Source organism: Dromaius novaehollandiae, chromosome 6 (assembly GCF_036370855.1).
Source record: "Dromaius novaehollandiae isolate bDroNov1 chromosome 6, bDroNov1.hap1, whole genome shotgun sequence".
Taxonomy (NCBI): domain Eukaryota; kingdom Metazoa; phylum Chordata; class Aves; order Casuariiformes; family Dromaiidae; genus Dromaius; species Dromaius novaehollandiae.
The window spans coordinates 18,332,100-18,351,766 of NC_088103.1; the positions used below are offsets into that span (position 1 = coordinate 18,332,100).

Consider the following 19,667-nt stretch of genomic DNA (forward strand, 5'->3'; position numbering starts at 1 on the left):
ATTAATGGTACCACCCTGACAGTGTTCACGTTGCCTTTAACACCACATGAAGCCGGATTAATGGTATGAGATGTAACCAGGAAAACCCAGAAAGAGCAACTGATTATCTCTGTAGCACCCCACTTGCCAGGTCAGATTTTTTTTACTCTTCCGGAATCAGTAGACAAAAAATACCAAAGACACTTGATTTTGTCTGAAGAAAACTCAAAAAACATCTGAGACTTAGGAGTTTGACAGCTCTCTGTAAAATGTGTCAATGAGCAGTTAAGCAGCAGCTATTTTTAGGCTTGATGGTTAAGACTTGCCTAAGACTGTCCCTTTCACTTTCTCCATATCACAGCCTTGCTAGTGATTGACTTTTTAAAGACATCTCTCTTTGTGTGGCCTCTAAGAAATCTATCTGAAAAATAAATGGCATTTAGCCATTAAGCATTCAATCTGTTTGTTTGCTTATTATTTTTTTTAAAACGTTCTCATTCTGGTCATAGTCAAAGACTAAGACTGTGAGAATTTCCAGCAACTGAAGAACAACTTGTTCAAATGGTGAGGACTGGAGTAGGAACAATTCAATAGAAAACTGTATTTCCAAGTCACACTTGTAACAAACCTGGATGGAGCAGTGAGAGACAGCAAAGGGCTTGGACTGTCGTTGTTCAGTTTTGTCTCCTGATTGTTATTCAGGCTTGTCCCCTGGAACAAATTACTCAGACCAGCCACTCTTCCTTTCTGGATGGCTCGCAAGGATTGTCGTCGGTATTCGTCCCGGGCCCTGCGTGCTTTGTGGCTCCTTTCCTCATCTGCAGCTTTGGAGCGGCGCACTGAGGGGAATGAAGGGGAAGGTGGGCAGGAAAGCAAAGGAGACTTTAGAAATACAGATAGCCATTTACCCCTTTCTTTGCAGAACAATTCATTATCTTTGTTCCCTCTAGTACTTGATATTAAGAACATTCAAACTATAGTGCACCATCAAAGAGATGGAGAACTGGATAACCTCCCCGATGCTTCACATACAGACCTAGCACTAGAAAAAGCATACCAAACTTGAACTATCAACGGTCTGATCAGTACTGGCAATAACAGAGACTGGATGTAATATAGATAAGTAAACAGCAGTGAGCCCCTACATACTGCAATTAGATCTGACACTTGCTTTGGCTCTATTAAGAGAAATTCTGCTTCAGGACATCTTTTCCACTGGACATGCACCAAATTTTATGTTTCAGAGGAGATTATGAACTGTTGCTTAATTTTAAGCCTGTGCTTAGCAGAATTCATTGCAACCATACATATAACTAGAACTGCAGAAGCTATTTCCAAAATATATAATTACAAAAACTAACATTTAGGTTGTGCTTTTGGGGTTTTTTGTTGTTTTTTAATTTAAATTAGTATTTAAAATAAAGTCACAGAAGACTCCATTTTGAAAATTCCCATCTGAAAAAAGGGTTCAGTAATAACAGACAAATGAACAGCCATTAGAAAGGGCAGGCTGGTGCTATGGATGGGGCTGTACTACATGCAAGTCTCCAAAATTGGATATGAAGAACCAGAATCTGTACTGGAAGATTTAATACACACCTATCATTGGCAGTGACCACAGGTTTACATAAATAAATCAAACCTAATTTCCATAACCCAAAATAACGAGACTGCTACTTTGACCACCATGGGTCAGGCATCTTTCACTAAAGCTTCTTCATTTGAAAACTAATGTACTAAAAATCCGGACTTCAAAACGTTATAACTTAAATGCACGAAGAATTGTACTGCAAATATTTGTCACCTATCAGCTCTTTTCTGGTGCCTCAAGCTCCGTTTTGATGATTTTTTTTGAGACACAAATAACTTCAGGCAGGCAAATTATTCCAGTGCAAAACAAACCTTTAACATCCAGTGAAGCAAATATTAAAGAAATAAGCTATTGCCTCCAGTAGCAATTATCAATCCGGCCATGACTATCCTGGCTCAGATCATACCCAATTCATAATGCACACACACTATTTCTCCCTCTACTGTGATGGTACCTGTGAGTAGAAATGCATGGTATAATACCAGACAGCTACATTTCAGTAGGCTGTTTGCATGCCTCTGGTTTACCCTCCTGAGTTAAAGCAAGCAAAAGCATAAGTGGATTTATCCAGATTATGGAAAGGTTTAACGGAATCAAGAAATAACAGTGCTTAAAACAAAACGAAAAAATAAAATGCCCTAGGCAAGTGAGGGAATGAGGAAAGCTCTTGAGGTCTGGAGCTATATAGTAATGTTACAGGTAGGAAGGTATATGGGACTAAAAACCAATCAAGATATTGGAATAAATGAGTCATAGATGTTTCTAATGTATACAGGTGGTCAAATTTCAGTTTCCCTTACTAAACATTTACCCTGCAGTTTTAGCTAAATCCAAGAACAAGCATGCTAAATGCATGAGAAAACTGAGAAACGCTGTTTCTCACAGAAGTCATTATATTTAGTGGTAGATTATCTCATCCAAATATGTTACTTCAAAGGGTCAAGGGTATTACTTACAAAATGTCCCTGATTTATCCTTTGTGAATGAAAAGCCATTCAATAACAACTGCTCTCAATACGGACTTTGTGTCTGCAGCAATGCTAGAGACAGCAAGGAGGATGAGCGCAATGCAGCTTGGTGAGAGACAGACAGACACCAGCCTTTGCCTCAGTCCCGCTCTGCAGACCCAGGACAGACGGCCTGGCCCTGCCGGCCTGGGGCGCTCTGGGATTCTTTTCTCCCGATGTACAGCCTTACTGGTAAGAAAACCGGACAGGTGTCCCCAACCCAACTTTCTTCAGCAATAGACACCCTTACAGACACACATACCTGCTGTCTTTTTGCTAGCTAATAAATCTATGCGTTTTCCCAACCAGTAACAAATCTGAATATTTCTATTAGCATTAGAATTGCTATATGTATCATAAAATAATGGGGGGGGGAGGGGTAGTATAGTTTGCAACTGTCAAATATTAGTATTCAGAAAATTTTTGAAAGGATCTATGACATACAGCTTTCCTTATCCCTACATATATATACATATGTACACGTCTATGTAGGGCTAGGAAAGGCTGCACATCTTAGATATGCATACACGTATGCGTATATGCATACATTTCTCTCTCTTTCATGTTAGGAAGAATTTTTATTAAAATTCTTTAACTGAAGTGACTGAAGAATCACATCATTGACCATAGCATCTCAGTCTAGTTTTCAACTGATAGGGGGCCTTTGCCACTCCTTGCAGTTATTGCCAGAAACCTCTCTCTCTTTCCTCACATTCCTCTGTCTTTAGGAGATGCCTAGTATAGCTCAGACCGTGAACCAGTGTTGCCACGGTATCCCAAGCTGATCTTTCAAACGTCTCTGGTCGAAGGACTTCATATGAGGTAACAAATCAAAGTCCCTGACATCAATAACTGGGTTTGGTGACTGGAAGTAGTATTGCGGATAAAGGTTCACCCAGCCGTTGCTGTCAAGAATCTACAAAAAGTTTTCCATTGTACTCCAGGCAAGATGGTGTGTGTCATGTGGACAGTCTCCTATACCTGCACCTCCCACACATTTGTATGTATTGAGATAGCCACTCGTTGAAGTCTAAAAGTAAATCTGGAGATGTTTCTCTAGCAGTTTTTTTTCTTACAAGGGAATTTAGTGAATACTTACCTTTCTCTCTCGGACTCAGAGCCATTTCTCTAGAAGGATGACCTTTATTTTTGGATCAAGTCTAGCACAAATACTCTAAGACCAAATAAGCCACTAATTCTGCACTTACTGTTATATTTCAGCATACGTTGTAGCCTTTTGCACAATGGGAAAGCAGCAGTAGTTAGGGCTTCTGGTACTATCTGAAGTAGGAGCAGATTATTTTTCTTGACTGGCTGCCAGAAGATACCCTATTTTACAGGAAACGTACTTCTGGCACAACCCCTGTGCAAAACATTAAATTTTAGTCAATACTACCAGTAGGGAGATTAGATAACTGAGTATTATTGCTGTCCTTAAAATATATGAATCATCACCACAGGTCCATCTATCTAGCCCCAAGAATTACTACAAATAATGATTTATATTATCTTCATCTTCCTTTTGCATTAGGACAGAATGTCAAGACTGTCAAGACTTGGAAATGAGGAATTTGATTGATACACTAAGCTCACACAGGAAATTCACGGTTCAGCCCCTTTTCATGAACCCATATCCATGACCAGTCTTTTCTTCAAATATGGTCATACCAAACAAGTACATCCTCCTTCAGCTCAGGTACAGTTAAGCACATTTCTGCCCAAAGGCACTGTAACTCGGGTAGAAATGCCTGGCCTAATTTTATTTATATCAGTTAGGTACCAATAAGATTGTAGCTGCATTAGAGCAGGCCTAAAAATGGGTTAGAAAATCCTCCTGGAAAGCTGGTAAAAGTATCCAGACTGAGTCCTGTGCTGTCATGATTATACTGTTATCATTACAAGAGATGACTAGTTTTAAGCTAGCTTGGCTATGTCTAGAAGACCTACTCTTAACAACGAAGAAGAAACTACAAAGCTTGTGTATGCAATAGCTGTTCTGATCCTACATGTCTTAATTTGAATTTGTTTATCCTGGACAGTCTTTGAGGCTCTACTATTTTTTCTATATCTATTTTTATCTTTTGAGTGAAAGTGCAACATTGCCTTCTACATTTCCATTTAGCATTGGGAAATCCTTATTTGCAGTACTGGCAGGGGTCTAATACCAAATCTTTGACACAGATGTGGATTAATTCATGCTGTGCTGGGACTGAACTTGAGTGAGTCACATCATTTGAGAAAGATTAGGAGCTGTCCATTTTTTATAATCTATTTTGTGCTTTTGAAGAGCTGTGAGTTACGGTCACAGCTCGGTGGATGCCAAAAAAACCCATGCCCCATGAATATATGTCTTCATTTTTAAATGACTTTGCTTCAGCTGTACCCTTGTTAATAATTCTTGATCTGAAGCTTGTTTATGAGCAATTCAAAATGACTACTTAATAGAGAAAAATTCAATCTTCAAATTTTTTGAGTGCACATACAAATCAGATGCTGTTTTTCTGTTCCCTAATTGGAAAATAACTTCCCACAGATATTCTGCAGTTCAGAATGGCTCCAGTTCAACAATCTTCTTATCTGAAAGCATCTGAATAATCCTATCCCTATTCAACAAAGCACTCTGAGACCTATTGAAGTCATTGAGCATATACTTAAGGTTGATCATTTCCTTATTTAATGCATAGCTGAACTGGGAACTACTCACTTTAAATTTCAGCATTTCATCAAATGCTACTGCCAGTAAACTCACTCATTTTAATTTCTGTGGAAGGCAAGTACCAAAAGAATGTAAATCATCTAAAATTCAGACAAAAACAAATTCATAGGCAAAGCTGTAGTAGAATATCAATATAATGTAAGAGAAGCTATAACGGGTCAGCCTGGCATCCTGTCCCCGACAGAGACAAAAAAAATGGGTGCTTAAGAAAATATGTAAGAATAGAGCAAGTCACTCAGCTCTGTTTATATTTTTACTGCAATATTGACTGTCTGGAGATGAGTGCAGCTGATCAGATTGTATCTGAGCATTTCATTGCTTGATACAGCTTGCAGGGTTTTGTGAGCATATTAACAGAACGCCTTTTGCAATATTCAAGCAGATGAGTAGGTATGCTACAGTTTTTCCCATTAGATTTTGCAAATCCCTTTTCTGCTCTCATACAAAGGAGGGAGGTCACACTCAGACACTGTGGCATTTGGTACTGTTTACTGAATGCTCTAGAAACCTACAGAATGGGACAACTTGTGGAAAGGTCCAAAATTAAGCAAAATATATACCCTCCTCTGTCCAAGTTTAGCCTTAGCTCTCACTTCTCAGTTTCACAGAATAAGAGCTTTGAACGATGGACTTTTTGAATCAATCTTTTTCACTGTTCATCTTCTCATTTGCCAACAAATGTACTTGCTCCACATATTAACTCACAACTGCCCTCTAAAACACCGCGTCATATATACATTATGTGAAATCTAAGCATATAACGACTCTTCCAACATCAATTTTTCCCTTGTAGTACTGATTACTCAAGTTATTCCGTGTTTGTCATTCAGTATATTAAAAAGCACTAAAACTATGTATTTCAATTAACACAGCAGTTCTAAGGGCTTTTATTGTTATTTGGCATAATCAGGCAAGCCGCAGAAGCAAACTGAACTGGACAACGCAAACTAATATTAGCAACGCTCTGCTTATTGCCTTGGCAATAAACAGCTGACGGATAACATGAGGAGAGATGAATCCTCATCACATTCTAAATTCCATCTACTAAATAAATTAGTAGTGTCATCAATATCATTGCCACATTTGCTCTCCACAATAGCTACTCCAGCACTGCTGCTCCTCTGCAGTACTGACCCCAGCACTGTTGAATGTGAAGGGCTGACTTCAAGGAGGTAAGACACAAAGGAGCCTGGCCTTGTTCCTGATGTGCAATATGGTTTTCATTGCAGGTGTGTAGAGACAAAGATGTTAATATTACATCCGCTTGTACCTCTCTCACATGTTCATGCATCTATTTACTGCTTGGAAAAAATGACGCCTGCCAGCTCTGCCTGTCTTGACCAAACTTCCTCTCAGTGTTCCAAAGGAAGATTTGAAGACAAAATGAAAAGACTGCCATAAAAAGGAGAAAAAATAACTATCTGGAACTGAATTCGAAAGCAAAAAGCCTGGTGAACCTAAGATACTCGTTACCTTCATAGCAGTTTAAGATGTTCCCACTTCCAAGTATTTGTTATTGCCTGACTGCTGGCAATTCTGGCTGTTTCAGCTAACTTAAGGATACTGAAGCTGTGAACATTGCTCAAGAAGTTCAATGCGAAATCTGATGGCATAGTCTAAATCAGTGCAGGAACTGGTCTGAGCGAAGGCACGAAACACTTCATCTTCATATTTTAAATTGTCACACCCATTTACTAACGGAAAACCGCTCTAAGCCCTCAGACCAACTGGGATAAATTGAGACACTGAGATGGGCACAAGAGGATAAGCAAGGATGTAATACACTCTAGCTATTAGTCTGCAGATAGTTTAATGCTAAATCAGTTACTGATAACGGCATAAACCCTGACAGCACAGAACTTATAGCAGGCTGCAAAACCCAACCATGGCTCAGCCAGCTAGAAAGTGCTGAGCTTGTTTTGCCACGGCAGCACTATTAACAGTGCCCTGGCTGGAGAGCTCAAAGTTACGGGGGCGTCACTCAGTCGCCCTTTTGACGACAAGCAGACATGTCCGTAGGCAGCGAAGCGCACAGACTGCGGCTGACAGAACACGAGGCCGTGGCTTAGAATCCCTTCAAAGCATACGAAGTTGTCCAAAAAAATGTGTACACAGGAAAAATTAATGGTTATAGATGATACCTGTCAGCAGATGATATAGTTGGAAGTGTTTTGACAGACCAAGACTGCCATTGCAGAAATCATGGTCAAAACCTTTCATATCTTGCTGCTTTTCTCTCCGACTCCTCCCACGATACTGCTACTGCATTTCTCCTATCTGTCCTTTACAACCAGCACCCCTTGAAAAAACTGAGAACACAGTTTTAAAACCTCAGTTACTTCTTCAATGTATAAAAGCAAAGTCATTGCTAAAGTATGAAAGTGACAGCTGTTTATGGTATTTTTAGTAATGTTTATGGAATTTCTGTTACCAATTTCTGTATAAAGATAAGGTGGATTTTTTATATCACGGTTACAAATGCATTTTCTTTTTTAGCTACCATCTGAAAAATGCTAAAGTACATCATACAATCCTCTGTGTCAGGTTGCCAGCTAATGTTAATTGGCAAAGCCTCATTTTCTATAAAACTGAAGGGCTATTTTTTCCCTCAACCCGCTCTGCTTTTAGACACCCAAACTACAGAAATCTACAGTTTTCCTTTCAGAAAAAACAGGTACACCTGGATTGAGATAATTCTCCAGGGAATAATTACCTTGCCTCTACTGACAGTGTAATATACAGAGGTTTTATCGATCAAAAATGCCATAGCCTGCTATCAGCTTGCAAAATGGCAACAGTGTATCCTATATAGATATAATTCACTTTGTACTGAATGATTCACTATCACCTCCAATAGCAGGTAATAGGACTTCAGTAATTAGCCTTCAGGAACTCCTGAAGTGATGACTAAAGCTATAAAATAAACTCATCACATATCTTGATGCATTTCTTTTACTTCTCCCAGGAAATAAGTAACACTACAGCAAGATTTTTTCCTGCTTCACGAGGCATCTCATGAAACATGAGTACTAATGTCAGCTCCCTAAAACTCCATTTTTAGCATTAGTGGATTAACCTCTCTTATATATAATTAACACAATATCCCCACATGAGCTAAAGCTTTCCAAATATTACATTTCCTTGTTCTGCAGAGTAATCAAATCAGTATAGATGAGGTATATAAAATACATTCTTCTTTCAGCAAAACTGGACAATTCTTACTCCTAACGGAAATTTCATACCTTTAAAGTCAACTATAAAGTAGACTCCAGATGGAGTAGATTTGCATTTTATACACAGTAACCTAAGTAAACCTTATCTACAGTATGTATGCGTGTGTGTATATATATATACACATATATTTTTGTGCTTCTTATGTGCTTTTGAAGATGACTGATGTATTTTTAAATTAAACACAATAGTGATATTAACACAGAATTTCGAGGTGGCTAAAAAGGAACAGAACCTGCACAGAGAATACCATTATAAAGACTTTTTCAGGGCAACAATCTGAGTAATCCTTTGCAATGAAGGGAGTTTATCCAAGTAGGGATATTATAGCTTGGTCACATCACTGTATAGAGGTAATTAAAATACAGATAAAGACCTCTTTTTATTTTATATATATATATATATATATATATATATATAAAAATTATATATAATACAGATTATACATATAATACAGATGATATATATAATACAGATTTTACCTCTCAGAGATAGCTAAGGACAAGCTGTCCAAGCAAGTGTGTCTGGATTATTGCTAAGCCAAAACATAACTTACATTAGACAAAAAGTAATAAACGGAGTCACTATCACTGGTACATGTGAAAATCTTCTATAAGGCACTGGCATAGATTCTTATTCAGAAAAGAAGGTAAAACTGGTAAACTCACAGCAACTTCCAGTTGTATAAGCAAACTAGTAATTTCCTGCAAAATAATATATCGTTTTTCACTGTTCTGGGTAGAAGACATCTGTGCCAACACCCCTTTCCACTCTATAGGTCTCCTTTTATTTGCTTTTAGGAATATGTTAATACTGTGGAGGTAATTTTACTCACACTGTTCTTCCCACTCCTGGTCATCCTCACTGTGTTGACTGTGCTGCTGAGCTTGCTTGAGGCTCAAATACAACTCTCTCGCTCGGATTTCCTCCTGCTGCCGTATTTGTTCTTCACCTTTTTGTCTTTCCTCTTCCTCTCTTTTCTAAGCAAAATGAAGTAGAACAGAGGTGACTAAAGCAGAACAATGGGCCAAAGGTTAGGACACTGCTTCAGCTGCTTCCTCTCATAAAGCAGGTTGGACAAATCACTGTCTCTTTTGGCTTTGTGTTTCTTACCTGCCACAAATAGGCAGAAGAGAAGTTCCCTACCTCTTTGGGAATTTCTGAGGAACGTATTCCACGTGTTGAGAGATGCACAGGTATCAGAGGAATAAGGGACACGTAAATATCCAAGACTTGAAGCTTATAAGGAGAATATATTTATGGGGTACCAGAGCTGGTGCTATCCTGCGGTCTGTAAGCAGTGCTCTTGTTTTCAAGCCCATGTGTACTCCCCATTGGAGATACTGCTCTCACTCAGATATTATACATATCTTCTAAAGGATGTGCAGAACTCAGTAACTGCTTTATTGGTGTTCTTAGTTTAGCAGCTGTCCCCCATGTGTCATCATAGCCAATGCAGAGAATAATATTTTGCAAATATAAAGACCATTACGTTCTGGAAGAAAGGCCAGATCCTTCAGTACACACTCATCACTTCACAAAATGTAGCCAAAAGAGCAAACAGAAAAGTTCCCCTCCGAGAAAACCTTAATGGAGATAGAAATCTGATAAAGATGGCCTCTACATCTGGCCTTCAATAACACAGGACCTGGATTAGGGCAGGAATAGGAATCGATATCTGATTTTCTATTAAAATTTTCCATTTTCCTTAAGAGAAGCAAATTTATTTAATTGTTCATTTTAACTGAAAAGACCACAAAACTTAATTCTATGCAATGTTCAAGAGTATTGCAATGGGAACATTTTTAAGAAAGAGATTTCACTAATAATTATCTTCCTTTTATAATGAAACTACCACTATACCCTTTTGGGTAACAAACTTCATAGGAATTTTGTCATAAGTCACCAAATAAAATTATCCTGAATTACAAACCTAGTTATCTAACCTAAACTAACAAGTAACCGAAGCCCATAGTGGATGTGAGTTATTGTAAAATGTTAATTCTAACAAATTTCTATGGTCAAGCAACTGACATCCATGTGAATAAAATCTGGTGACATTTTCCTTTTTCCATTAGTGGTTTAGTGGGAGATGTTTTTGTTTTCCTTAAATAGTTCTTGTCTGCTAAAGGTCAAAGGTGGGATTTCACAAGATCTTTGCCTTGTCCTAACTTTTCTCCTTTTGGAAGGGATTTTAATGTTTCATTGCAGTGAGACCAGCGTTAGCTCAGCACAGAGAAAAAACCTTGATTAAATTGGAAAACAATTTGCTCAAATGTACCAACATGTCCTATCAATCAGCTGAGCTAATATATTTGCACAAATGATTCTTAACTACAGACTTTGCACAAGTAACTTTTTTTCCCTTAAGATGTGGTGTAAGGTGAAGTCTGAAAATTATTTTCAGATGAGACTATTCCTTATTTCAAAAGGGAATTGGACATATTTAGCTTCCTTTTTATCATATTCATGCACTCTGAACTTTGTGGAAGGGAATGCTTTATAATTTTGAAAATAAATGTAACTTATTAGACATCTTTGTAATTTCCATCACAGCAGGATTCACAGGATTACCAAAGCAATCCACAGTCTAGTTTATTAAGTATTGCAAATGAGTGGAGTGGTTTTAAAAATGGGACTGACTTCTAGTATTTGGTATTTTCTAAAACTCTGTGGGTTCAGGAGATGCACAACAAATCATATGGTAAAACCTTCCAAGTTTTTCTTATGATGCATTTCAAATATCAGTAGCTAATCACGTAACTATTCTCAGGACCTATCTTCCATTACACTCAGTCATGTTTTCTAATCTACGCAATTACTAGCTGAGTATAAACTGCTATAATTTTGATCTGGCAATACTTTATCTCTGCTTTACACCCTTCAACAGTGTTATTAATGTTGGAAAGCAATGCAGAATCAGGCTCAAGGAGAATACAAAATATTTTACTTACATAGATTCAGATGAGAGATTTTAAAAGCAAGTGACAGAAAGGCAGAGTGATATATTTTGTGATGTGGCCTTTAAATTATTTTCAAACTGGAAATAGCTGAGGCTCTGCTGTGCCAGATTGGCATTCACCTACATCCGAAAATTGTCCGTATCATGCAAAAAACCTTAAGCAGTGTGGTTATGGAACACAAAGACAGACGGGAACACCACACACATTTGCCATTTGCATCCATAAAATTTCCAGAGTAATTCCAAGCAAGACACAGTTTTATTATGAACTGATAGAAATTTAACCACAATCACTGGTTATGGATAGGGTTGCCGAATTTCCTGTTTCAGCACTGAGTTTTCCTGATGTCCCTGATAAACCTGCAGAAAGCAGCTCACATACCTGATTTTACACATGCAGATTCCTGTTCAGTGCTTGAAGATACTACTTATATGAAAGTGCACACTACGTAAAACTGTTTGTCATAACTTGGCCACTTGATCTTAGGCTGAAAAGTGCTGAACTACTCTAAAAGCTATATTAATTCAGTAAAAGGTATATATATTAGTTGATTAACCCTTCCCTCAAGTAAATAGTTTCATTTTGTAATACATTGGAAAGGTACTCATTTGAAGGTTGTTTGTCCTATCTTAACACCTGCCTGGAGACAAATACCAAAAGCAACTCCAATGTAATAATACAAATCTCCAAACAATGATTTTGTCATTTAGCATCCATAAAAGGGACTCGTATACACATTTTCCCTGGGGAGAAACAGGTGGAATGTCTGCCTGGGAAACAGAAACAACGTATTCTCCACTGTAGGAAAGGAATGGTTTTTTTAATTCTCTCCAGCTCTGCAAAAGTTCTCTCTCATTAGCCTCTATTTTGCAACTAAAAAAACCCCAATTTTAATTCTTTTCATAAGACAGCTTTTCCAAGAATATTGCTGTATATTATTTGTGACCTCTAGTAATTCAGTGAGGGCCAGAAGCTGCAGCAGCAATCAGGACTGTTTTGCTATTCTGGTCATGGATCACACAATGGCATATTTAAGGAAGAATGACAACTTTTATTAGCAAGAATATGGAAATAACAGTTTAAATTTGAGTGTAAACAAACAAGGACAGATGCCTTGAGTTTCACAGGGATGCCTGGCTTAGCAGCAGCCAGCCGACACTACTCTAAGTACTTTTGTCCGTTGATATTTCAAAAAGATCAAAAAGAAGCAATTTACTAATTACAAGCAATCACCACCTTCAGAGTAAGAAAATGGAACAAATGCTAATCTCCACTCTATGCAAGAATTCAACTGTTTCTCCATTTCTTTAAGTAACATAAATCAACATTTCTCCATTTAGCTCAGCTGAGTTCCACTGATTTACACCAGCAGAGGATCCATCTCCTTAATCTTAATGAAACAAAATCAAAAGACCTGAAATATTAGATATTAATAATGATGTGCCTGTGTAGTGAATAATATTTGCATAACACATATGATGAACAATAAATTAGGCTGCTCTTATTATTTCTGAGAAAGAAAAGCCTCGCATTGTTCTTCAGTCAATTTTTCATGTTTTAACGCTAGTATCCTTTGATTATTTCTAGCATCATCCTCTCACTGTTATCTCTCGAGCCCTAGAAAGATTAGTTGAGTAGATCATTCATTATTTTTAAAATGTCTTTCTAAAAGCACTGTTTTCAAAAGCAGCAGCTTCTTCAGAATAATAATAAAAAAATGCTTTAAATTCTCTTTTTACATATTCCATATAGAATTAGGGATTCCATACTTCAGTTGTTAGTAAATGGCTTTACTCTGTTCCAAGCAACTTGGACAAAGAAATTAGCTATTCCTTATTCTTATGAGAAGAACATTTTTTGAGGCAGCTTCGCTGCCTACAAATCAAACACATCTAGGCCATCCCTTCAGGAAAACAGGCAGGCATAGGGGTAATCCCAGGTTATCAAAATGTTTTCTATTCAACATCTCAGACTAATAGGGCAAACTTAATATGCAAACCCCCCCCAAACAAATAAACAAAAAGCCCCCACATCCTGGCAACAGCTTCCCTGAATTACACAAGAGATTTGTCACAGGTTTGTTGAAAACAGCTGTTGTTGAAGCATTTGTAGTAAAAAGATGCAAGCGTCTAAAAGAAAAAAGAAAATTCAGGCAGAATTCAAGTTCTTAAAGGAAAGCAGTAATGCCTAGTTAGAAAATTCTATCTTGTTTTTGTTAGAAGAAACAAAGAGCTTTAAATCAAAGAACTAAAAAATAACCACCGCTCCACGTTGGTGGTGATCTTAATTCATGATTTTTATATTGCTTTCCTTTTTAAAGAAAAAATAAATTATATTTATTCAAATAGTGCATTGATGTATGTTCAAGTATATTGTGCAACACTAAGAAGGGGTGCAAAAAGGGGGTGCAAAAAGGGGGTGCAAAAAGGGGGTGCAAAAAGGGGGTGCAAAAAGGGGGTGCAAAAAGGGGGTGCAAAAAGGGGGTGCGTTTGCATCTAAAATGAACAATTGAACTTTCTCTATTTACTCCCCTGGAAAAATAACAGAAACTAGTTTATCTGCTTCTCCATACAAACCCAATTCTGCACAGAGTTAAAAGCAAAAAGCTATAATAATCCACAAATATCACCTTCGGCCTGACAGTTGAGAGGGATCGTACCATATGCCATGACCCTTTCAGGTCTTCCAAAATAATTAGGAAGTTGACAATTCAGTACTTGGCTGCAAATTGCCAAGAAATACCAACCTGCTGCAACAAATTACACTGGCAGTTCAGTAGGCAGCAGTAATCCTCTCCAGCTTTAATTCCACTGGAGAATTTGAACATGCTAAATGATCTTATCTAGCCTCTGGCAGTTGAGCATTTACCACAAACTTGTTACCGTAAATGTGTCTCACAATGTTTGCTAGCTCTGCTATAGCCACTTCTAAATAATATTTAATCTTAGCTCTAGTTAGCTTCTAATGTTTCAGTCCAATGCAGATGAGAGAATAGGTCAGCATTCAGAATTTGCCACAGATTTAAAAAACGCACCAGGGAAAAGCCAAAACGCATAGCTCATTTTTTTCCAGTGGAAAACAGAGCTTCTGGCTGCCATGGCTCCTGGGGATCCTCTGGGGAATCTGTAAGACTGTAAGGATGGGGGGCAACTGAATGACTGACATCCTGCTAAGGGCAAAACCTACACAACATATTTGTTACAACAGTCCTCTCCGAAGACAAGGATGTCTGGGATTCCCTCTACACCTCAGGCTGTCAGGCATCTTGGTCTTCTGTCCAGCGTCCTTGGTACCCCTGAGAGCCGACGCTAGCCTGCTGCGTCATATCTACTGTGAAACTCCTGAGATCCATCAGCAATCACCTTTGAGCCAGGGTGGACATCACACTACGCGCCACAGAGCTGAGAGCACAGCTTGTCTTCTGATCCGAGTCTCAGGACTCCCAGCTCTGAAAAAGAGAATCTGGAAATCCCAGGCTCCCTGGCTCTCGGACAGCCTGCTCTCAGCAAGGCTGACACAGCAGGACAGACTTCAGAGATCAGCTTCTCCACAAACCACTTGACAGTTTCCAACAGAGCTGCGAGTGTGAAGGTCAGCAGAAATACATCCAACCCCTTTCCACCCTTTTCCTGAGAAAATTTGCACTTGCCTCAGAACGGAAAGTGTTTGCAGAGACATTATTATTTTCTTTTCTACCAGTGTCTCAAAAGGAGGAGTCATGCTTCCTGCAGAAGTCATGTTTCGGTCACGGATATGCCCCAGAACATGCTATTCGCCCATGGCTCAGATAGGCAAGTAACATCACAATCTGCTTCACAAAGACCCTCTTTTAGATGAGACACAAAACAAAGGTAGTAACTATTCCTGATTGAGAGAGATGTGAGATTTACTACATGTGCTGGAGCAGACTTGGGAAACTTGCCACAACTCAGTGAAGATCTAACTTGCTCTTACTCACCTCAGAGTTTGTCTCTGAATTTTAGGAACTTCTCACAGTTAGGATACCTGAAATGTAAACTGTCCTCATTAGTGGCTCAGATGTTCCCATTTCCCCATGGAAAATGTCAGAGCTTTAGTAGCTTTTACTAGAGATCCAGAATAAGGACAATAACTTCAGCAGCACAATCATTAATGATGTCACTGGGAAAAAGATTTTGCTTTAAAATTGGTATCACAGTTCCTCACATGTAGGATAGAAAAATCTTAAGACCTAGTTCCCAGCAAAAAATTGCAATCCCAGTTGCCTCACTTCCATCATCATTAAAAAGAGAATTGCTTTAAGAAAAAATTCTGAACTATGATCTCACAAAAGAAGAACACAAAATGAAATATTACTGAACTACTGCAGTTGCAACAGAACAGACCCAACTGAGGAACAGCTGGAATGGATTTGGTGCAAAATCCCAGCAAGAAGCTATTGTCATATTCCAGGATTGTGAATATGCTGTCCTTGGGAGAGAATTCAGTGTTTTCTTGGCACAGCAAAGCACAGATCTGAACTCACAACTTATCTGCACTTAAAGATAACAGGCCCACTCAAGTGCTTGACGTTCAGTTGGAGACAAGGGTTTTTCTCAGATCAGGACAGAATCCTCACTGTTGTATCATAAGAAGCCCACAGTACTGTAAGTGCTGATGCTAACATTTTACTGTATTCCTTAACTTTACGCCTGGCAGCAATTGTCTGAAGAATCAGGTCTACAGCACTGTCAGGCACGGGAAAGCACTCAGGCACGTGTTGAAAGCTCATTCACATCAATGGGACTGAAGAGCGTTCTTAGTGTTGGGCATAAGCTGTACTTATTAGAGATGATTTCCTGAACTGGATTTCCTGAACTGGAGCACTAATTACTCTGCTCTATGAAGATGGTTTCTAATCCTGTCTTCATTGATGAGACTTAAACAGCTAGGTCATAGAAACTCCTGGATCTACACCTTAAAAAAACCCTTACCTCCACTCATCACCATCCCAGCTGGAATTAAAGGCCATAAACTTGCATCAAAAAAATTGTGGAAGGAAATTGTAATGCTCTGTCACTCTCTCATTGCTTATCAAGGGAATAAGGATTATTTCTCCTTAGCATCACTGGCATTAAAACTCCCACTAAATATTTTTGATGCATGAAGAAAAACAATGCCTTTAAAAGTTGTTATGAAGTTTTTGGTTAACATAGGTTTCATTTCTCAAAGTTTTAAGAAACAATCTAACCTTACTGTCAACTGTGATTATGTCATTAAACTTGGCAGGTATCTGAAACTGTCATGCAGACAGTTCTTTACTATTATGTTTTCTTGCTATAAGGAGAACACACAAAGTGAGAGCTGAGAGATTATCTCTCTCTTATTTCTAATTGTAGCTGAAGGATACCATCCCTCTCCTGGCAGGCTGAGGCTCACACCTTTAATTTGCCCTAGCTCTGCACACTGTTTAAGATTTTTAATGACAGCAACTGATAACAGCAGGAAATGTTGTCTATGATCCCATAGCCTTTGTGAATTACCAAAAGATTAACGATAGTAACTGGCTCTTTTATTTGCCCTTCGCAATAGGTGCATAAAAGAATAGCTGTCCTTAAACTGCAAAAATAGAACAGTCAACATTCATATTCTAGCCTCATAAAAATTAAAGGAATTTCTGCTTAAGAAATACCAAGGAATGCAATACTTTTCCAATAGTATAGGAAAGGAAACAGATCATCATTGACTCTCATATGTGAGATATCATTTATCTAGTGCAGACAACCTTCAAGTCCCATGATAGGTCAAGAGGAAGAAGACTGGTTTAAAAAGAAGCATCTGTGATACAATATAGTTAGAAATTAAACACATCAGCAGAATGGATACAGATTTTTAATTTCCAAGTCAAAATGCTTCAAGAGGATGAAGCATAAGCAGAAACTGAGCTTTTCATTTCCCAGTTTTGAAGACTGCTTTAAATATAGTCTGGTCATCATCACAGAAGGATGATTGCCAAAGCATTAAATATTTTAAACCTGTTAAAGTGGGCTTGCTAACTGATCTGCATCTCATTCCACACCCTGAATCATTCATGAAAGGCACATTTCTTCATGATTTCAACAACTGCAATCATGCATGCGTAGATTCACCAATTCACCTTTTTCCCTACACCTTGGTTCTTTTTGCACACTGTTTGTAACTTGGAGGTAGATGCCAGAAGTATAACTTTCCTATCTTCCTGTCTGGGTACCTTTCTACTCATTCAGCTTATAAATATTTCATGTACTTCTTCCATTACGCAATAGAAGTTATAAAAGAAGTAAAAGCAGGGGAGGGAAGGGGGTAGAAAAGCAAAGCCAAGTGAGCCTTAAATAAGCCAGTGGACAGAGATTAACAACTCTCCTATATTAGCCTTTGAGATTCACTTGTCTTTCAAATCCCATTATTGTTTTTAAGTAATTCTACAGCACCGTCTCTTTCAGACCAAGTAACAGAGAAGCTTCTTTTCTGAGTAGCAAAGGTGTGGTGGTATAGTACTGGGGACCAGTCCTGTATTTGGATCTGTGCTGGTGGAGTCCTGTGTCCATGCAGGCCCCTCCTAACAGAGCCCAAAGTATACACCTAATTGCAGACTCAGGGACACAAATTCATTTAATTAGCAGATGTCATTCTACTAATACAGTAAATGCTGGCAGCACACTCAAAGGAATATTCTAAAAAAAAGTTATTCTTGCTGCATAATGTCTCCAAATTCATCTTTGGGGCTGAAGAGTTATTTTCCACTGGGTCTTGTCTTAAAAAAAAAAAAAAAAAAAAAAAAAAAAATTGGTCCATTTAAGTTTTTGCAAATATTCTCTTCAAATGCATAGTTTATAAGAAATCACAGAAGAAAATTTCTCTCTACTTCTTTTGTAAAATAAAAATGTTGGCGACATTCTGAATAGGGCATGGAAGAGCTGGCCAGAGCTTAGTATTTGAAATTTAAAATAGAAACTGAGCCAAATTCTCACCCTATTTACAGCAGTGTGAGTCTAGCTCCTATCCTGTACACAAGTGGATAGAAGATGCCTCCTCAGCCCCAGATCAACAGTGGGAACAGAGATTACTGTTACTTTACCTTTTCATCAATATAAAAAACGGGCAGAATTTGGTGCCATTCCTTTCAAATTGTATCAACAACTGAATGACTAGCCTTCTTTAACTGAAATAGCATGGATTGCTGGTGACTAAAAGTGTCGTAAGTTAGTCACTCTGCTTTTTGAAAAAGTCTCTTTGGAACAGAAAAGCAACAGTGAACTTGTGGACATTTACCCCATCGAGTGTAAATCAACTGTAAATCACCCAGATATGAGTGAACAGGCCTGTACAGGTCTTTGCTCAAGAGGACTTTGCTTTCTGGAAAGCAGAGGAAGGAGACTTTAATTAGTTGCTCCACTCATTATTCATATATTAATAAAACCACTTGAAAGGTACAGTTTCATTACTCATTGACACCAAATTTTAAAGGCCCTGTTCTCTCCTATGAACTCAGATTAATTGCACAAAGGTAAATCAACAACTCTGTGCAGAAGAGGCTACAGGAACTGCCCTTGCTTTGTGCTATGTAACCACCCTCAAAATCCCGGTCCCACAGCATATAAAGTAACAAGCGACTTGCCGACTCTAGCTGGTAATCGAACCCTACATAAAATAGCACTGTGGTTTTCCGCGTTGCTCCCATCGCGGAAGGATGGGGGGATTCTCTCGGCGGTTCCCACACCTTCAATCAGCAGCCCAGGAAGGCAGGACCCACATAGCAACCGCCAGCGGCGGAGAGGCACGCAGGGGAACTTACTGCATGCACATCTCCTCCGACTCGCACTTTGCTACAGGCTTTTTCCATGGAAATCCAGATTCACTAATCTTGTGCAGACCCACAGTGCACCTCCCAGACTCAGAAGACTGTGATAAGTTCTCTGCACATTAAAACAATTACACGAATTTTATGAATTTTAATTTCTCTTCATAAAGTAATATGAAAATGGAAGACACTGAGGCCTTCCTTTCTTTTGTTTTCAAATTGTTATTTTCAAGAAGAGCATGTGAAGAAACATTATTTCAAATAAATATATTTGAACATGCTGTAAGAACATAAATGTTAAAATACTGTGAGCTCATGAAAAATTCATAAGCTGACAAAAATCAGGCAAATGAACTTCTAGCAAAGCCAACTAGACTTTTCT

At 38.4% G+C, this 19,667-nt stretch overlaps 1 protein-coding gene across 3 annotated transcripts in view; it reads right to left on the minus strand.

Moving 5' to 3' along the window:
* Nucleotides 1-19,667, minus strand: part of SH2D4B (SH2 domain containing 4B) — a 123,819-nt gene that overhangs the window by 44,930 nt on the left and 59,222 nt on the right. For all 3 annotated transcript variants that reach the window (XM_064513778.1, XM_064513779.1, XM_026116877.2), the window contains 2 exons: nucleotides 9,360-9,504; nucleotides 608-818 (listed from right to left, as the gene is read on the minus strand). In XM_064513778.1, the coding sequence (XP_064369848.1) occupies nucleotides 608-818; nucleotides 9,360-9,504 (356 nt within the window). The remainder of the gene's footprint in view (nucleotides 1-607; nucleotides 819-9,359; nucleotides 9,505-19,667) is intronic.